Genomic DNA, 20,726 nt, shown 5'->3' with positions numbered 1-20,726 from the left:
CCAATATATTCATAGCATTGGATACAAAATAATTTAGCTGCCTTAGACTTCCTTTGTAAAAAAGGAGAGATTTCAGTCAAAGCTAGCATGTTCCATTGATCTCAGGGGGACCAAAATTCAACCAAAATAACTTGTACCTCCCTGAGGCTTCATTCACACACACTTTTAACAATATGGAGGAGCTTCTATGTGATATGCTCCTAGTTTGCAGAACATGGGTAGGCAAACAGTAAAAGTTTCCATTTCCAAATTCTTTAGGAATACACCAATATTAAATTCACCTGCTAAGAGGTAGAAAATTTCAGTCAACCTGACTTTTGCATGAACTCATTTCATTGCTGGTACTGAAAATAGCTTAAAATTGTTATTCTACTTTATGTGCATGGTGGTTGGTAAATTTTGGGGCTTTATTGAAAAAAATCAGTAGATCTTAAAAGCCTGGCTTCTGCCCACCCTTTGTGGAAAAGACTTATTACAAGGGTCTTTCCTCCTAACTGGCACTCTCAGTCTCAACAGATTTAGAAATTCATAGGGAAGGTGTATGTTATGGACCTGATGTACATGTTCTTACACTTCATTCTGCCACTTTGCACCGTACGAGGTAGCTCCTACCACATTGTAAAGAGGGGCTCACGCCAAATAGTAAGATCTAAGGAAGCAGAAGAGCATCAGATCCTGCAGATGTTTTGAGCTGAGCAAGATCATTTAGAAGTGATAGATAAGTAATTGCATGGAGAACAAATGTAAGAAGTCTCAAATTATAGCATATTGAATTAAAATAAAGAAAATTGGCCTTCTGCAGTGGAACCCTGAATGTTCTTATGAAAATGTTGTGCAATGTGACATTTGAGACCAATTTGGGTGTTTCTGCAAAGGAGAAATGTCTGAAGAATTTCAAGCGAAAACCAAAAAACAAAATCTCTATGACATGTAATGTGAAAATGAAAATGTGAGATACATGAGAGCATCATTAAGAAAATACATCTGGTGTACAAATGTTCTATGGGCTACACCTCAACATAGGCATGGTTAAGCTCACTGAAATCAGTGCCCATCTCTGTGTTGCCAAAGGTAGAAACTATACACCAACTTTCTTGAGAGTGTCATTCAACTTAATGAGACTTAATTCTGAGTAGGCATTTATAGGTCTTTATTGTAAATCTTTAGCAAATAATAGAAACAATGGCCTAGGCTCACAGAGGAAAGACAACTGGAACACTGAAAGACACAGAGATATATAGAAAACCTCCCCTTTGAGTGATTTGCTTTCCTAGAATTGTTCTGTAAGGAATGTGAAATCTTAAGACATCTAGTGAAAAACAGAGATAGGATTTGAGAAGGAAAAAAAATCTACCTTTCCTCTTGACCATCAGATAGAACCAAGACAGAATAATTTAATGATTCATTTCCTCAGCTGTGATGACCACATTACGCTTTTCTTGCATGTGTTACATGACTGCATCTCACACTAACATGTTTTCCATCAAGAGGGATTAAAAGGTAGGGAATGGGCACAAGGGATTAATATGAAAAACAACCTCTTGAGTATTCAAGAAGAACTGCGCTTAAATTGCTCTTCGGGGGCAGGGGGAGTACATATTCCCTTTGTAAACAGATGATGCAACTCCAATTATGACTTTGACAGTGGATGTTGTGAAAGTGTGGCAATGAGATAGGAATCATAAATCCTCATAACTTTATGTGCATGGAGGGCTAAACCGAATTAGATCCATCATAGTTTGATGGATATTTGCTGCCAAGTGATAAGGATGGAACATCTGTTGGACAGCACTGTGGCCAAGCTGGAGTCTGTGGTTTGTAAGAAGTCTATCAGAGTCAGCCAAGGGGAATCCTTATCCCCATCCTCATTTAAAATATATGAATTGTGCAATTTTAGAGAGTTCTAAAACCAGTAACTCAAATAGTAAAATGTAAACATCCATAAACATAATATAATATAAAACAGGGGTGGCCAACTTCCAAGAGTTAAAAACTGGCAGTGATCTATCCCCTCCCTTGTGGTTCAGGTCAAAGTTGTTGAACTCTTTTTAGGAAGGAGGAAGACCGATTTTTGGGGGGGAGGGTTCGGGTCAAAGTTGTTGAGTTTTTTCAGGGAGGAGGTAAAATGTTGAGCTTTTTTAAGGGGAGCCACAGTTGTTCAGCTTCTTTGGGGGGAGCCAATGATCTACCAGTGATCTACTGCAGACATCCAATGATCTACCAGTAGATCACGATCTACCTGTTGGACATGCCTGATATAAAACAATCAAATTAAACTACAAAACAGTTAAGATAGGCAGCTCAGGTAGAGCGATCGAAAAAGCTGGCAGAATGCCAATAGACATTGAGAGTCTCATATTTCAGCAGGAAGGGCATTCCATACCACTGGTGTTACCACTGACAAATCTCAATGACTTCATAGAAATGTTGAAGAGCATTGGGGAAAGTATAGTGCCTTGCACTGCCAATCTTCTGATTGGAGGTATCTGCAAATACTTTTTTGGCTAAATAATAATAATAATAATAATAATAATAATAAATTTAAACCCCACGCACTCTGGGCGGCTTTCAAAACAGAATAAAACTTCAAACATTAAAAAACTTCCCTCAACAGGGCTGCCTTCAGATGTCTTTTAAAAGTCAGGTAGTTGTTTATTTCTTTGACATCTGATGGGAGGGTATTCCACAGGGTGGGCACCACTATCAAGAAGGCCCTCTGCCTGGTTCCGCGTAACTTCACTTCTCACAGTGAGGGAACCGCCAGAAGGCCCTCGGTGCTAGACCTCAGTGTCCGGGCAAAATGATGGGGGTGGAAACACTCCTTCAGGTATACTGGGGCCAGTGGTGACTTTAGTCTCCCCAGATCTGGCATCATGATATCATATTCGCCAAGCCATGAAAGTGGGAATGGTGGCCCAAATGAAGAGGTATTTATGTCTGGAGGTTTTTCAACTCATGCTAAAAAGAAAACACTTGAAGGAAACTGATCACATCCTCAAAGACGCCATCTAGTATAAAGGTGGGGAACCTTTTCCCGGCCCCTGGGCCACATTCCCTTCTAAGCGCTTTATTACCACAATACATCAAGGACCACCTCTCTCCATATGAAACTTTCCTGAGAGGGGAGAGTTAGCAAACAGGAGAGGAAGTGGAGAGGTGGCAGGGTGAAGGGTGTCTAGACCCATTTTTAAAAAATTCTTAATTTTACTTGCAGAACTTTCTTCAAAACAAAACAAAAACCAGTAAATGATATATCCAAACAGTTCCATAAGACATAGGCTCAGCATCTTCTTAGAAATAAAATAAATTAAAATTAGAGCTGACAAGCATAGCTCTCTCTTATACAGGCTACATTAACCCCTAAGTCTGTTGACCTCCTGGAGAGGCACCCCACTCTCACAGAGCCTGAGAACAATGACTCAGCCACCACATTTCCAAGGTGGCCAATTTGCAATTCAATTTGCAATCTAGGGTTAATCAGTCAAATGATAGCTGCTGGAGAACAACAACATTTAACTATGAACATTTAACATTTAACTTTATGTCATTTACATAAGGGGGAGGGTGTGGGGGCGGTGACCCCACCCCTATTGCGGCGGCGATAACAGGGTTACCGTAAACGGGGCACCGGGGGGGCATTTGGCGGTGCCAATTGGCTGTTATTGCCCTCCCCTTCCAGCGGCGGCTTGAACATATGTTCTCCAGAGTTAGCCCAACCCCCACACATGCTGGACAACCCTGAAGATCACCCCACCCCCGGCTGGGGGCTGGGAGGGATATACGCCCAATGCCTGTGCCAAGGTCTTCCTACATCTGAATTTTAATAAAGTGGCCAATTTTAATCCCATAAAATGTGGTCTTGTGCCATTATTCCGCTCGGGGCTGCCTTGGGGACTGGGGGGGGGGGACTCCGCCTGACTGTGCAATAGCATATTAGCTATGACCATAAATACAAGATATTCCATTTTAAAATCTATATAAAGAGGAGATGGCACAGTATCATATCATTATGGAAAAGTGCAGGAGGTAGAACGAAGGCTTTAGGTTCCACCTGAAAACTGGTAAAGAGTGAGGAGATTGTGTGGAGATGATTCTGCAACCATGAGGCCACAACAGAGATGGTCATAGCACTGGATGATACCTGGTTGCACACAGAGCTCCATGATCCAAATTTATTTACTTAAAATTTAAGTATAATTTAATACAAGAAATGAAAAGGAAAAAGGGACAGATTAAGGTTTAACTACCCACGGAAGGTCGGCGTTTCGAATCCCTGCAACGGAGTGAGCTCCCGTTGCTCGGTCCCAGCTCCTGCCAACCTAGCAGTTCGAAAGCATGTCAAAGTGCAAGGAGATAAATAGGTGGGAAGGTAAACGGCATTTCTGTGCGCTGCTCTGGTTTCACCAGAAGCGGCTTAGTCATGCTGTCAATGTGACCTGGAAAAAAAAACTGTCTGCGGACAAACGTCGGCTCCCTCGGCCAGTAAAGCGAGATGAGCGCCACAACGCCAGAGTCGTTTGCGACTGGACTTAACTGTCAGGGGTCCTTTACCTTTACCTTTACCCAATGAAACAAAGATTCCAACCTCCAGGAGCAATTTAAACACTAGAAGAAGGAAAACATTTATCCTAAACCTCTGCTGCCTTGCAGGATATCTTTGGGAAAAGATGGAAAGGTAGTCCACCTAGGAGAAGGACAATTCTGATCCTAAACCTTCACTGTCTTGCGGGATATCTTCTGGAGAGGAATAATGGAATTGGTAGGGACTACGAGGATCATCTAGTCCAAACTCCTGCAATGCAGGAATCTTTTGCCCAATGTGGGGCTCAAACCCACGACCCTGAGATTAAGAGTCTCATGCTCTACCAAGTGAGCTAGTGTGTTGTATACACAGAGGCAAAATCAATAGGGAAGGTAAGGTGATAGGGGTGTGAGGCAAAGCCCAGCGAAAACTATGTTGAAAATGGATAGCTGAATATTAAGCTGTTATTCCCTAGTGCAATGGTTAATTGCTGATGAAGATCAGAATAAGTGATTCTTATTTCTCCAGTCCTGGTGTCTGTCAGGTAAATCTGATTAAACCAAGCTCTTGTGAGATTTTAAGAAATGGGTGAAAGAGGAGAAGGATCATCTGAAAACTCTTATTACTGTGGCAGGAAGTTTACAGTGGTCCTGCTTAGCAACAATCCTTGTTGAACTCACCAGCTAAGTTTGCTATTACAGGGAGTTGGGCTACATGTGTGTGTGTGTGTGTGTGTGTGTGTGAGAGAGAGAGAGAGAGAGAGAGAGAGAGAGAGAGAGAGAGAGAGAGAGAGAGAGTGCAGTGTGGAAGAATGAGTGAGATATATTTTGTGAGCCTTTAGTGGTCTAGTGGTCTCCCAACTGAAGGAAACCAAAATCCTATAGCGCTAGCTCCAAAACCTTTGAGATTTCAAATAAAAACAATGAAATCTGAATATCATATTCCCTATGGGATTGTTAATTCACCTGCTAGTTTCAGTCTTTTAAATTACACTCCATTTTGGCTTCCCACCACGGGAATATTTGTTGTGTTATTGTATCATCCTTGCTGTCTCAAGTGGTTGATGGTTTCATTGTAATCAGTGACTGGATAAAGTATTTACTTCCACAGTGATATATAGAGTCAATATGATTACAGGAGGGTGTTTATTCTTCAGGTGAATCTTGATGCTACCCTGCAGTATTTGGGAATTTCTCTTGCTCTTCTAATTTTAGCAAGTCTTTATCCCTTTCTTTACTTCCTGGTTTTTCACCATCAAAGAGAGGAGAAATTGAGCCTCACAGGTACACAATGGGGAGTAACTCTGTATGGGAAAGAGAAGAAGTTCTCTTGCAGTTAAGTTCACTTGCACAAGTTGTGGTGGTGGTCACTAACTTGGATGGCTTTAATAGAGGATTAGAAAAATTCATGGTGAATAATGGCTACTAGCCACAATGCCCACAATGTTCTACCTCCACTGCTGGAGCTGGTATGTCTCTAAATGCCAGTTGTTTGGAATCACATGTGAGGAGAGAGCTGTTATATGGTTCTGCTTGTGGGCTTTCTGTAGGCATCTGGTTGGCCTCTATTAGAAAAAGATGCTAATCTAGATGACCCTTTGTCTGATCCAGGATGTTGGACTAGATGAAGTATTCGCCTATCACATCCATATGGTCCAGAGGGGAGATGGGGATCCAGGAAGGAGATTCAGGAAATTTGGAATAGATAGGGTAGTCTCCCTCCCCACCCATCTGATCCAGAATGCTTGATGGGCCTTTGGTCTGATCCAGTAAGCCTCATCTTATGTTCTTAATACACTTTCTGTTAAGGATGACCACCAACATGACAATCTACCATTCAAGCAGAGGTGAGCTAACAATTCTTATTAAATATATTTCCCCCTAAAAAATTCAAATTTTTGTTGTTGCTGTTGAGCACCTCTAGTGCTGTTTCAGTCCTCCCCTGGAGAATAATGGGCAAAATAGTTGCCCTTCCCATTTCACCTTAAGAATATTTTAATATCGTTACACAACTCAAAGTCTTTACCACCTCCCACTCCTCTCATTCTGCCTTAGTTCATTGCTTCCTTTATCCACAAATATGATAACAGAAAATTCTGCCTCAGTGCTTTCATTTTGGCAATCACATATAATCCAAATATGGTAAATGTATTTGGATTGTTGGCCACAAACAAAAGGGAGGGTTGTTAGATTTATGTGCTCCACTTTCTCCCACACCAACTCTATGAAATAGAAAATAATAATAATAATAATAATAATAATAATAATAATAATAATAATAATATTCCTTCAGTAGCACCTTAAAGACCAACTAAGTTTTTATTTTGGTATGAGCTTTCATGTGCATGCACACTTCTTCAGATACACTGAAATAGGAGTCCCCAGGCGCTTATGTGGAGAAGGGGTGGGGAGGGGGTATCACTCAGAAGGGGGGTGGAAGTGGGTGATTGACTGACTGATAGCTGTTGCTGACTGAAAATGACTGCAAATGGTTTTGCATGAAAAAGCAAGGGTTGAGATGGCTGAAGATCGCTTTATCATGTATAATGAGATAAGAATCCCATGTCTCTGTTTAAACCAGGTCCCTCCATGTTTTTGAGTTTGGTGATAAGTTGTAATTCTCAGTTTTGAGCTTGGTGATAAGTTGTAATTCTGAAGAAGTGTGCATGCACACGAAAGCTCATACCAAAATAAAAACTTAGTTGGTCTTTAAGGTGCTACTGAAGGAATTTTTTTATTTTACTTTGACCCAGACCAACACGGCTACCTACATGTAACCAGATCTATGAAATAGGCTAGGCTTGCCCAAAGGCCATTGTGTCAACTTCATAGCTATCACAGTAGGGAACATGTCTGGCCTTCTAGTATCTGAGACCAACATTTTTTGACTACAGCTGTCTGAAACATTCTGAGAATTTGTTTCCAACCCCTTAACATTAATCAGTTCTTTTGCCACAGGATAAACTCCACAATTGGCTTCAGTGGTTGATTTAGAAGAGGTTTGCATTAGAAACTATGGTAGTGACAGCGTCAGCCTTACTTACAAGGACTATTAGGGCAATCAGACTTTCATCTCCAAGCAGAAGGTCTTGAAATGCATGACATGTGGATTTCGTGTTTGTCATTAAAATTTAACTGCTCATGTATATTGTGAATTGTTGAGAACTTTGTTTTTATAGAACAAATATAGAATCATAGAGACTCTGAGGATCATCTAGGCCCCCCCCCCCCGCAATGCAGGGATATGCAGTTCTCCCATACAGGGATTAAACCTGCAACCTTGGCATTATCAGCACCACACTCTAACCTACTGAGCTATATGTTTCCTTAGAGCTGGGATAACATTTACAGGAAGTTCTTTTTTGACCAATCATGGGTCAAAGGTTTCGGATGCAGATGGTTTATGCAGCTTCCTACAAGCCACCCTTCCTGGCAAGCCTTTGGAAGATAAGTGGCACCTCCCTCCTGAAATTTATGGAGAAATTTATTTTTCCCAAGAAAGCAGCTCAAAATCCAACCCCACCCCACCCTACTTTGATTGAAGGGCATATTTTCAAGAAATAGGGATGGGGAAGAAATTCAGAGCACCAAAACTATTTGATTTTTTTTCTGGAGTTTTTCTGGCAACTCTTTAACCAAAATTATAATCATCTACACCAACAGTGTTGGTGTTGACCTTTAAAGCCCTAAACGGCCTCGGTCTGGTTTACCTGAAGGAGCGTCTCCACCCCCATCGTTCTGCCCGGACACTGAGGTCCAGCTCCGAGGGCCTTCTGGCGGTTCCCTCGCTACGAGAAGCCAAGTTACAGGGAACCAGGCAGAGGGCCTTCTCGGTAGTGGCACCCACCCTGTGGAATGCCCTCCCATTAAAGGTCAAAGAGAACAACAATTACCAGACCTTTAGAAGGCATCTCAAGGCAGCCCTGTTTAGGGAAGCTTTTAATGTCTGATGGATTTCTGTATTTTAGTGTTTTGTTGGAAGCCGCCCAGAATGGCTGGGGGAACCCGGCCAGATCGGTGGGGTATAAATAATAAATTATTATTATTATTATTATTATTATTATTATTATTATTATTATTACTTGGCATGATGCAGACACCTGTTGAAGTGTTTTCAGCAATATTTAATAGTGGAGAGTGTGGAGTCCTGAGGGGATTGTTAGCATGAGCATAGATGTTTCAATTCTCTCTGAAATGTAAGGAATCACATATTTCTTAGTCTTCTTTATATGCATTTTTTCCGTATACAGTGGTACCTCTACTTACGAATTTAATGCGTTCTGAACGCACATTTGTAAGTCGAAAAAATTGTAAGTCGAATCCCATAGGAATGCATTGGGAGAAAAAAATTGTAAGTCGAAGCAACCCCATCTAAAAATTCGTAAGTAGAAAAAATCCTATCTAAACCGCATCCAAGATGGCGGACAGAGCTCATTTCATAAGTAGAAACATTCGTAAGTAGAGTTATTCATAAGTAGAGGTACCCCTGTATAATCATGACATTCTAAAATAATTCTTTTATCTGCTTTTTCTAAAAATCCCAGCAACAATGGAGAATCAGACACAGAGTACTCACTTCATACTCATGGGCTTAACAGATCAACAGGAAGTTCAAATGGTCTTGTTTGTTTTCTTCTTCTTCCTCTATCTAGTAACTGTGCTTGGCAACAGTACTATTGTGTGTGTGGTGGTGGCTGAGACCAAACTCCACACACCTATGTATTTCTTCCTCAGTAACCTTTCTTGCTTGGACATTTGCTACTCTACAGTCATCCTTCCCAAGTTGCTATCTGGATTCCTGTTGGCCCATCGAAGAATCTCCTTTGTTGGATGCATCACCCAGCTTCATTTCTTCCATTTCCTAGGAAGCAGTGAGGCTCTTCTTCTAGCTGTCATGGCTTATGATCGCTATGTGGCCATATGCAATCCATTGCACTATCCAGTCATTATGTGCAGACGGGTGTGTATTCTACTGGCCGCCACCACTTGGACTATGGGGTTCTTTCATGCCCTGATGCACACAGTGATGACATCCCGACTTCATTTCTGTGGCCCCAATATCATCAAGCATTTCTTTTGTGATATCAAGCCACTACTGAGACTGGCATGCAGTAGCACACAACTCAATCTTAGTCTCCTCAATGTAGTCACGGGCTCAATTGTCATGATCCCTTTCTTCTTGACACTCCTTTCCTATCTCTATATCATCATCTTCCTGTTATTGAAGGTCAAGTCACACAGAGGGAGATGGAAGGCCTTTTCCACCTGCAGCGCTCACCTCACAGTTGTAGGTTTGCTCTATGTGCCAGTTTTGTTCAATTACCTCCCTCCAACATCAGGCGACTTACCTCAGAGAGACATGATAGCCACCCTCATGTACAGTGTAGTTACCTCTTTTTTAAACCCTTTGATCTACACCCTGAGAAACCAGGATATGAAGTCAGCTCTGAGGAAAAGCCTGGGGAGATTACTGATCACTGTGAGGATACAGATATTGATGTGAAAACTATTTCTCAGTTTGTAGCACTGTCAGCTGAAGTAGGGTTGAACAATCTGAGAAATGATGCAGGCATGTAATGAGAAAATAGGGTATTTAGAAGTGCATGGTGGACCCTACTTGCATTATCCAGGGCATTCCACTTGACATCTGCCCTTATTACATTAGATGAAGAGGACATATCTGGCAACCTAAATGTATTTTATTTTGTGTATTTTATTTCTTTGTTAATAAAACAATCTGATCTACCTTTGAGTTGTGTAGCCCCTCCATAGTTTGGGCCGCAAGCTGCTCTGTATATATTGAGTCTCTGTCCCATATCCTCTTTAACAGGGAGTCAAAAAACGACTATAAAAATTCCAAATTTTGGTCTCCATAGAGGAAATTTGTAGAGACAGGGGCTCCTGCAGAGTGGATTAAGCCTGCCAAACTGCACACAAATAAGCCCAGAAGTTTATTTTGTGGGGTATATAGCACTGCCTGGCTGTGGTTTTGCTGTTGTTAAGGCAGACAAACCTGATTCCTGATCCCGCCATCTTTACCCAGGGGTGCAAGGGGTGCAGGGCACCTGGGTGCCAAATTCTGGGGGGCGTCAGGCACCCACTCTTTCGTGACTTCCTTGGCAGCCGGCTCCATCTCCAGCACCGCCACCACCACAACCTTGGAGACCGAGCAACAGCTGCCACCGCTGCCGCTGCCCAGAGCCCCAGCCAGGGGAGGAGGACAAGGAAGGAGTGCAGGGGAAAGCACCGGTGGCAGTGGCAGCATCTGCAGTGGCGGAAGGCGGTGGCGTGAAGGCACACGTGGTGGAGCTGGACAGGCAGCTGCTGCAGTGCTCCTGCAGAATGGAACAGGCAATGGAGCGGCTCCTGCAGAGAAGGACAAGGGGCAACAGCAGCAGCGGGGGTTGTTGCCACTGCTTGCAGCTGCGGTGGCACCTCAGGTCAAGCCCAAGTCGGGCTTGGCAGAAAAGCAGCAGCCGCTGGTGCTGCAGAGACCCCTCTCCCCTCCCTGCCCCGCAGAGCCCACCTGCTGGGAAGGGGCAGATCCTTCGCCCATCCATCCAACAGACGGACCCTTCAGGCTAGCTCCACCACGTCTATATAAGACCTACTGAAGAACATTCATCCAGCTCTTTCTTCCATCCAACTGCGTTAACTTCACCAGGGAGGTGGCATCCTAAGACCAACTGAAGTATTTTTTTTATCCAGTTCAGTTCCCACAAACTATCTGGAACATTCTTTATTTTTCTATTGGCATCAGGTTGCATGGACTTTACCTACTAGTTGAATGGTTCATTTATTCAGACTTAAAACGTTCACTGAGCATATTATTCATTCCATTTTTTGGCAGAACCAGCATTGATCTGCACATGGCATTGTAACATGTTTTTATTTGTTTGAATGGCCATTAGTCTAGCTTTAGTCCAGTTGTTGTCCCAGTAAATTCCCTTTTATATTTATTAGCCAGTTTGTGGTGGTTTGTTTTGGTTTATTGCTCAAGCAAGCAGACACCACCAATTTCTTATAAAATCCCTCCCACCAGCATTTGAAATAAACTACATAAACAAGCAGACAAAAACAAAATATGCACTCATGTTCTTTTACCTTTTTTGCCAATTAGTTGTTCCCTAGTGTTAAGCTGAGGTCTGAATATGATAATGTAGCATTTAGGGGAAAAGATGCAACCCAGTAACCCAGCACCAGAGGACAAGATGGAAAAGATCTCCACAGCTACCATATATTTTCCTTTGGTGCTCAGATAGGTGGGAACAAAGGACAACCAAACACTACAAAACACCAGCAAGCTGAAAGTGATAAATTTGGCCTCATTGAAACTGTCAGGTAACTTCCTGGCAAGGAAAGCCAAGATGAAGCTGACAGTGGCCAGCAAACCCATATAGACTAAGACACCATAAAACATGGCCACTGAACCCTCATTACATTCAAGTATGATTTCCCCATGCAGTGAGTGCATATCCGTATCTGGGAATGGAGGGGATGCACTTAACCAAAGCATACCAAGGGAAGCCTGAATAAATGAGCAGAAAAGGACAATAGAATTTGTCAGTCTTTTCCCTATCCATTTCCTGATCCTGGATCCTGGTTTGGTTGCCATGAATGCCAGCAGCACAGTAATGGTTTTTGCCAAAACACTGGAAAGGGCCACAGAAAAGATGATGCTAAAAGTGATTTGTCGGAGAAGGCAGGTGACCTTCCCAGGCTGTCCAATGAAGAGAAAGGAGCAGAGGAAACAAAGCAGGAGGGAGATGAGGAGGGTGTAGGTGAGTGTCCGATTGTTGGCTTTGACTATGGGAGTGTTATTGTGCTTCATAAAAGTCCCAAGTACTAATGTTGTGGTTAGAGAGAAGATAATGGTCAAGATAACTAAGATGAGTACTAAATCTTCTTCATAAGAGAGGTAGCTTGGGACCTTGGGAATGCATTGAGTTTGGCCATGGTTGGGGTACTCATCTTCTGGACATTTCACACAGGCAGCCATATCTGGAATAAAGGAAGAGATGTTTAAATATTTCAGACATTGATCAATATATAGCTAAAGCACTGGTTCTTAACTTTTTCAGAGTTACAGACCTCTTTAAGAATCTAATGATGGACACCTTCATCAGGATAAAAAATTGCACATGAAGACATAAACAGAAAAGTTTGCATTCAATTTATTTAATTGCTGTGGAATTTTTATTTTTTCTCACATAGAATCTAAAAACAATCTTCACAATGTTTCATGTTGTCTCATCAAACAGTAAACTATTAGGTTGTTGCACTATGCTAAGAATTTATTCTGTTCTTTGTTTGAAGTATTAATCCTAGAAGCTGCATTGCAAGATTATCAGAGAGGAGAAAAAATAATGGTGAAATTATTCTGAAAATGTAGGTGATATTATCATCTGGTTGTGTAAATTAAATTCCAAGGCTACGATTCCACGAGTTCAGGCTTTTCAAAACTGCTAAGAAACAAATGTTCCACAATGAGTTCTCACATCCGATATTGGATATGTAGTAAGCAGAAATGTCCTTTATTATGTATGTATGTATGTATGTATTTATTTATTTATTTAAATAATTTATAACTTGCTCTTCATCAAAATAAGATTATGAAAATCAATTAAAAATATAATAATAATAATAATAATAATTTATTATTTATACCCCGCAAATCTATTAAAAATAGAATAATAATAATAATAATAATAATAATAATAATAATAATAATAATAATTTATTTATACCCCGCCCATCTGGCCGGGTTCCCCCAGCCACTCTGGGCGGCTTCCAAAAAAACAGAAATTCTAAAATACAGAAATCCATCAAACATTAAAAGCTTCCCTAAACAGGGCAATTATATACTTGAATTGTCAGGTGGTCCACCAGGAAACATTTATTTTGTATACCCTATTGTGACTGGGACACGGGTGGCACTGTGGGTTAAACCACAGAGCCTAGGGCTTGCTGATCAGAAGGTCCATGGATCGAATCCCCATGATGGGTGAGCTCCTGATGCTCGGTCCCTGCTCCTGCCAACATAGCAGTTTGAAAGCACGAAGTGCAAGTAGATAAATAGGTACCACTCCGGCGGGAAGGTAAACGGTGTTTCTGTGCGCTGCTCTGGTTCACCAGAAGCGGCTTAGTCATGCTGGCCACATGACCCAGAAGCTGGACGCTGGCTCCCTTGGCCAGTAAAGAGAGATGAGCAACCCTAGAGTCGTCTGTGACTAGACCTAACGGTCAGGGGTCCCTTTGCCTTTACCTATTGTGATTGGAAAAATCTTGGAAAGACTGTCGGTGACTGTGGAACTACCTGGCAAGGGATCTTCACACCAACCTTGTGAGCTTGCTTAGACTGAGAGCTAGTGATGGACACAAATCCACTCAATCCCATACTCTTTGAAACTCTTAAATATTGTTAGAAAGGTATTTTATAATTTGTTTAAAATTATGCGTTGCAAAATATTTCCATATGCATTCAATGGGTTACATTTTATTTTGAGTTATGGAAATGCAAATATGATAATTTTGCCCGCTGTTCCTCCCACCTTTATACTGAGAGATCATCCCTTCTGGACATGGAGCACAATCATAGCAGCAAAATTTCTCCCCTTCCTTCTTTTTCCTGCTGTATCCAGGATAGCAGTAGTCATTGCACACAGAAAGGGGAAGCACCTGTACAGAAACATTATAGAGAGATTAGTAATGAGAGCATAAGAGTGAGCAAAACATAAGCAGGTTGGGAGAAGAAAGGAAAACTCCCAAGTTAGAGCAGAGAAGGTTCACCTTTCTCTGTGTTGCCTAGTTAAGATTTACTTGTGGAGGGGACTTTGTATGTTTCATTTTCTGTTCCAGTTTTTTCTTTTTGTTTTCATTGGCTAGAATGTGTCCTTGAACTTTGATATTGCTTCCCCACTGCCTCTATGGAGAGATGTATGTTTAGTGGTGTAAACAGTGGTACCTCTACTTACGAGTTCAATGCGTTCCGAACGCACATTCGTAAGTCGAAAAAAATTGTAAGTCGAATCCCATATGAGTGCATTGGGAGAAAAAAAAGAAAGTCGAAGCAACCGTATCTAAAAATTCGTAAGTAGAAAAAATCCTATCTAAACCGCATCCAAGATGGGAGACGGAGCTCCGTTCGTAAGTAGAAACATTCGTATGTAGAGTTATTCATAAGTAGAGGTACCACTGTACTTCTTAGATAGGTGGATACAGCTCCCTTAAATATGGAAACATCTGTTAAAATGAAGAGGGTCCATTAAAGATAATACACGTCCTACCATCCTGAAATCAGTTCATGAAATAAGTTATTTATTTATTGGGGGAGAGGAAAAATAAAGCATAAAATTGGAAATCATCAGAATTAGAACTGGAATATAATAATGTTTTCAAAAAGGTTCATGAATATTAATACTTCCTATCGGGTTTAACAAAAATTGAAGTTGAAATATAGTTAGATGCCCTCAAACCCTTGGAAATTTTTGAGTCAAAACATCGATTGCCACAGAGCTATGTCTCACCTCATTAAATACTTTATGCCACACAATTTGATCATCATTTATGCTTAACTCTTTTCCTAAAGGTGCCTGAGGGTCCAGTCTTCCAACTTTGACCCTAAACAATGAACCATTCGGAGAAATAATCCAGTTTGTTACATCAAAACCTGTAACTAATTCTCCATTATCATCAAAACACACAGAATCCCCAGCACTATTGTTGAACAACATGGTCCTTAGAAAATGATGGACCTAAATAGAAAGAAAGTATCAACAAAGCAACAACTTTTTCAGAACATTTCAACAATGTATGTGGTGACTTCATCCATTGGGCAGTCATGTGTTATTCTTATATGATTGGAAAACTTATATGATTATTTGATATTTCTAATGATCATTAATTTCCATAAGATCCAAGGTGATGAATTGAAATAACAATACTTTATCATGGGGCAACCAACACTTATCCAAATAGATTTCCAAAAGGGAGAAAAACGTGAAAGGAAATGAGAAGCACCACAGAAACAGGAATTGTATCATGCAGACTGGTAACTCCCTTGGTTTCTGGAATAAAACATAGTCTGTTAAAAATGTTCAGTTGTTATTACCTGCCATGGTTGCACATTCTGAAAAAACTCTTCCTGTTGTTCTCCCAACCTTCTACTTCTGGAACTGGATTTGTAAATGGCTTGCAAAGCATGAGCCACAGCATGGACAGCATTATAGACATTGTAGCTGTGGCCAGTCATTTCCATTTCAAACAAGGTCCCAGGAAGACTCTCCAGCTTCTCTATTCCAGAGCAGTATTTCATTTCCTGATGTTGCCAATTAGACATTGGTAATGAACAGCTGAATGCCTGTTCCCAAAAGTCCTGGATAAAACCATCTCCTTGGGCCCATGAAGGTCTTAGCATCTGAAGGAAATTTTGGAACCCCAATGGCTGATTTGAGTGAACTGTGAAGGATATGGAACCATGAAAGGTTTGTAAATCCCAAATTTTTTGAATAGTGTGTGATGCAAAATCCCAGTGGGATGTAATAATCCACACTTTACCTAGAGGGGGCAAGTCCACAAAGGGTGCTAGAAAAAACATCATTCTTAGAACTTGAAAGGATGGAGTTTCCCCATATACAAAGAATACATTGGCTTTTCTTTCAAACATAATGAGATAGGTATCCAAGTGCTTAAATAACCAGTCTAGCATCTCATCCATATAACTCCATTTTGGAACGTTTACTATAAAGTCATAACAGATACCATTCTGCGTAAGAGTTGGCACTATTGTCTGTAAAAACCTATTCCCTTTGTCATCATCCACGGCAAAAAGCCCAACCCAGGTCCATCTGAAATGCTGGAGTAACTGGACAAGTCCTTTGTGCTGCTGGGCTTCATTGGGGACCATCTGGTACAAAAATGGAAATAGCGTTTTTGTACTTTGTACTGGTAAAAATGATCCATAAGCGAGCTGTAATAAAATCCAGGAATATTTCTCCGACAAATTTCAAAACAATAGTAAATCAATATGCTGCTGTGGGTTCTATAGGCCATGTAGTTCATTATCCTTTTGAAAACCAGAATCACAATTTCTGCAATAAATGGATGTTTCCTTTGTCCTAGCATTGATTATTTTTTTTTACTTCAAGTGTTGAACCTTAAACAAGTACCACTTTTGTGACAGTACAGAATGAATCATTTGACCTATGACAAACCTAGACAGCATCTTAAAAAGCAGAGACATCACTTTGCCGACAAAGGTTCGTATATTTAAAGCTATGTTTTTCCCAGTAGTGATGTATGGAAATGAGAGCTGGACCATAAAGAAGGCTGATCGCTGAATAATTGATGCTTTTGAATGGTGGTGCTGGAAGAGACTCTTGAGAGTCCCATGGATGCAAGAAGATCAAACCTATTCATTCTTAAGGAAATCAGCCCTGAGTGCTCACTGGAAGGACAGATCCTGAAGCTGAGGCTCCAATACTTTGGCCACCTCCTGAGAAGAGAAGACTCCCTGGAAAAGCCCCTGATGCTGGGAAAGATTGAGAGCACAAGGAGAAGGGGACGACAAAGGATGAGATGGTCGGACAGTGTTCTCGAAGCTACGAACATGAGTTTGACTAAGCTGCAGGAGGCAGTGGAAGACAGGAGTGCCTGGCGTGCTCTGGTCCATGGGGTCATGAAGAGTCGGACACGACTAAATGACTAAACAACAACAACAATGTGGCAACTGTTTAAGTCGTTGAAGAGTGTTGTAATGTTCTGCCTCAAACTCATTTTAAAGAGACTGAACATACCAATTTCTTTCAACCCTTGCTTATATTATGTGTTTTCCATACCCCTGCTAGGTTGGCAGGAGCAGAGACCGAGCAACAGGAGCTCACCCCGTCATGGGGATTCAAACCACCAAGCTTCTGATTGGCAAGCCCTAGGCTCAGTGGTTTAACCCACAGCTCCACCCGCGTAATATATAGCTAAAGCTAAATGAATGGGCCTGACTTAGACATGTTGGAATTCCACAGCCAGATTCAGTCACTGGGGACGATCTGTATTTTTACTTAGAGCTCCTCTGGTTGTATTTCTGGAAGGGTAGATTGAATTTTCTTTATCCATGCCCTACATAATAAAATCTTAAAATTATTCTCTGTCTCCGCTCTGTTAGAAAGCATGAAATTGCACAGGACACAAGGTCTCTATGATGGCCACGTCCCATACTGACCCTGTTCAAACTGCCTGTCTAAATAGTGTATTTTTACCTAACAGTTCGAAAGCACGTCAAAGTGCAAGTAGATAAATAGGTACCACTACAGTGGGATTACCGTGTGCTGCTCTGGTTCGCCAGAAATGGCTTTGTCATGCTGGCCATATGACCTGGAAGCTGTACGTCAGCTCCCTCGGCCAATAATGCAAGATTAGCACTGCAACCCCAGAGTCGGTCATGACTGGACCTAATGGTCAGGGGTCCCTTTACCTTAACCGTGATGGGTATAAAAACTGCTTGCTCTTGTGTTTCTGGAATGTAATGGAATATTCATAGGTAAGAGTCACATCTCTTGATCCCTGCCCTTGTTTGCCCCTGTCCCCACACCCTGACATCAACTCCTAGAAGTTTCCATGAAGTGAAAAGTGTTCCTGCCCAGCAACTGCCCATGATCCAAAAGACTGCAGACACTTTCCCCTCTAATCATGATAGTGTACCACTTTTGTAAAAATAAATCCATACCCCTATGCACACAGTTTACCTGTGGTGTCTTGTGGATTGCTGAAATAATGGCCACATTGGCAGAGATTTCAGAGATGCATCCTCCAACAACAGCTACCAGATTGTTCTGATTTTGACACTTGAAGTTAGGAGAAAATCTTTTTTGTTTAGAAAGCAGGCTCAGGGTGGCCTTATAGGTCATGCTAGCAGTGCAGCTATTAAGAATGTGGAATCCTAGAGAAATGTTTGGTAAGATGTTGGGGTTCTCATTTATCTCTTTTACAGCAAAGGCTAAGGCCAGGATGTGCTGGTAGTCCTTAGGCACTGAACTGGAAGGTAAGTTACAGCTCTTTAATAAAACAACAGCGACAAAAGCAAAAAACACATTAGTATTATTCATTTGTCATCTGCATCTGTTCAAGACTGCAGGAAAGAAAACACACTCAAAGTATAATGAAAATAAAGTATCTCAACTGAATAACTAAATGCTCAAAATGTTCCGGGATCATGCTTTTGGTTAATAAACCGAGGAAAAGGGGGAAAGGAAATGGTTTCTTACATAGATTCACCAATCACGTTCTGTGTAGGCTGTTCCAGGAGAGAAAGTACATTATACAAGAAGAAGACTTGAGAAACAATCCCACCAATCACAAGGTCCCCTGCTTGGAAAAATTCATGAGGAATAGGAAGAGGGTCATTGTGTATGCTGCAATTAATGAAATGTGCCTTGCATACAGTATGACACAACAGTATAAGCAGCAACACCATCACCGTCATGATCCTGTTGACAAGATGTCCCCTCCAATTCTCAGTTCCCATGGTACCCTCTATACGTAGCATTGCAGTTGCTACAATGTCAATCAAATGGTAGTTAATACTCTGATTGCACTGATTTACAGCTTGGCTTGTTATGGAATTTGGGTGCCTGTACCCTTGTGTTCTAGTTCAGGGGTTCTCAAATTGTTGTTTGTGGACCACCAGTGATCTGCTTGCTTCGTTCAGGCTGTCCACAGCATGTCTGTAAAGAGCAATTAGAATTCTATAGAATTCAAGCTGTAATACAATCAAATACAGGATTCAAAATCGAAGAAGCAGTAGCATGCCATTAAAAATTATACAGCCTCTGCAGCTTAAAATTGCTACAACAGGCAGACTATTAAGTGGACAAAGGACCGCAACAGTTTTCTAGTGGTCTATGGAAGCACCACTGTTCTTGTTTCTCTCTTTGAGCTGGATCAAGAATAAGTTAGTGGAATGTGACCCTGCTGATATCAGTGGGTCTCATACTGTCTAGATCCAAGTCTATATCTCCTCACTTTACTTTGTATGTATTTTTTAAAGGAAAAAGAACAAATATATCCTATCATATAAATGAGAAATTATTGAACAGAAGAATGGCAAAGCCTCTACTTAGATCTTATTTTGAAGAACACAAGTGTTTTATAGCTCTTCTTTAGACACTTGCTAGCATGTGTTGAATGTCAGTTGCATAAACCAGCAATTTTGAGAGGTATTATTATCATTCCCCAGTGTGTTGTTGACTAGTGATGTTCTATCATGCATAACAAAACTGCTAGAATATTTCCTCCCCCCTTTTTAAATCATACATTTATTATTATTATTTCTCCTTTGAGGGATAAGTAGTTAGTCTTGTACAGCTGGTAGATCCAGTTCTGACCAGTACTAGGGTGATTATAGGGTCAACGTCATCCATGGGTCATTCATATTTAGCATAACTGGGAAGCCTGGTCTGGGGAAATGAGAGTCACACCGTGTTGTCTTGATGGATATTATTCTCTCAAAAGATCTTTCACAAAAATTGCTGGCCCCATTTATTTTTACTGATAGTTAATTCAATTCTAAGATTCTTTACCAATGCAGTATTTAAAATGTGCGTGATTGTAACATAAGGCAGGTTGGTGTTGCGTGTTTTCTGGCTGAAGTGGCTGATGCTCTAAATGTTATGTACTGTATCTGGGAGTAGGTTGCGTAACATGAATTTCAGGGTCCTGCAAATATATCTTTCATGCCTTTTAACTCTGTGTACTGACTAGCAAAGACTCTGCTTCATTTTAAGGCAAGCTCGTTTATCTCCCAATGAAAAAAGGTGTTGGTTCTCATAATCCACCGCACCACTTCCAGATGCCAGGCTTGGTGTTTGTGTGGTCCTCTTATCTATCAACTCCCTGAACCCTCCATGGCTACTCTTCCCTTTCACATGGCAGGGAGGAGAGGGAAGGGACCAAGGTGAACCATTCCAATTGATATAGAGTCCTGCTCTGGCTCATTATTTCTACATCCCTTACAGTTTTTAGAATCTCTTTCCTCTCCCAATTACTTCAAACAATCTCCTCAGAAAATCCTCAGAACACTACTCAAAAAAGCCTTTCCATGCCCTCTGCCAGTCCCTAAAAGACAAACAGGGTTGTGCTTTTAGCACCCTAAAGGGGACTTTACTATGCAAATTATAAAACCTCCAATGCATAATGATGTGAATCGAAGTGTT

At 41.2% G+C, this 20,726-nt stretch overlaps 2 protein-coding genes across 2 annotated transcripts; one reads left to right on the top strand and one right to left on the bottom strand.

Annotated features, from left to right (window-relative positions):
* Positions 1-9,070: 9,070 nt before the first annotated feature.
* Positions 9,071-10,024, top strand: LOC118077908 (olfactory receptor 12D1-like). The gene has a single exon (XM_035101629.3). The coding sequence runs from the start codon at positions 9,071-9,073 to the stop codon at positions 10,022-10,024; it is 954 nt and encodes a 317-aa protein (XP_034957520.3).
* A 1,587-nt stretch (positions 10,025-11,611) lies between these two features.
* Positions 11,612-19,427, bottom strand: LOC118077907 (vomeronasal type-2 receptor 26-like). The gene is made up of 6 exons (XM_088655840.1): positions 18,780-19,427; positions 18,252-18,549; positions 15,632-16,489; positions 15,048-15,275; positions 14,073-14,199; positions 11,612-12,522 (listed from the first exon to the last, which is right to left on the bottom strand). The coding sequence occupies exons 1-6, from the start codon at positions 19,058-19,060 to the stop codon at positions 11,612-11,614; spliced, it is 2,703 nt and encodes a 900-aa protein (XP_088511966.1). The 5' UTR covers positions 19,061-19,427.
* Positions 19,428-20,726: the final 1,299 nt, after the last annotated feature.

Source organism: Zootoca vivipara, chromosome 12 (genome assembly GCF_965207765.1).
Source record: "Zootoca vivipara chromosome 12, rZooViv2.hap1.1, whole genome shotgun sequence".
In the NCBI taxonomy this organism is placed as follows: Eukaryota; Metazoa; Chordata; class Lepidosauria; order Squamata; family Lacertidae; genus Zootoca; species Zootoca vivipara.
Note: the sequence above shows the minus strand (reverse complement) of the source record. Positions and strands in the feature narration are given on the sequence as shown.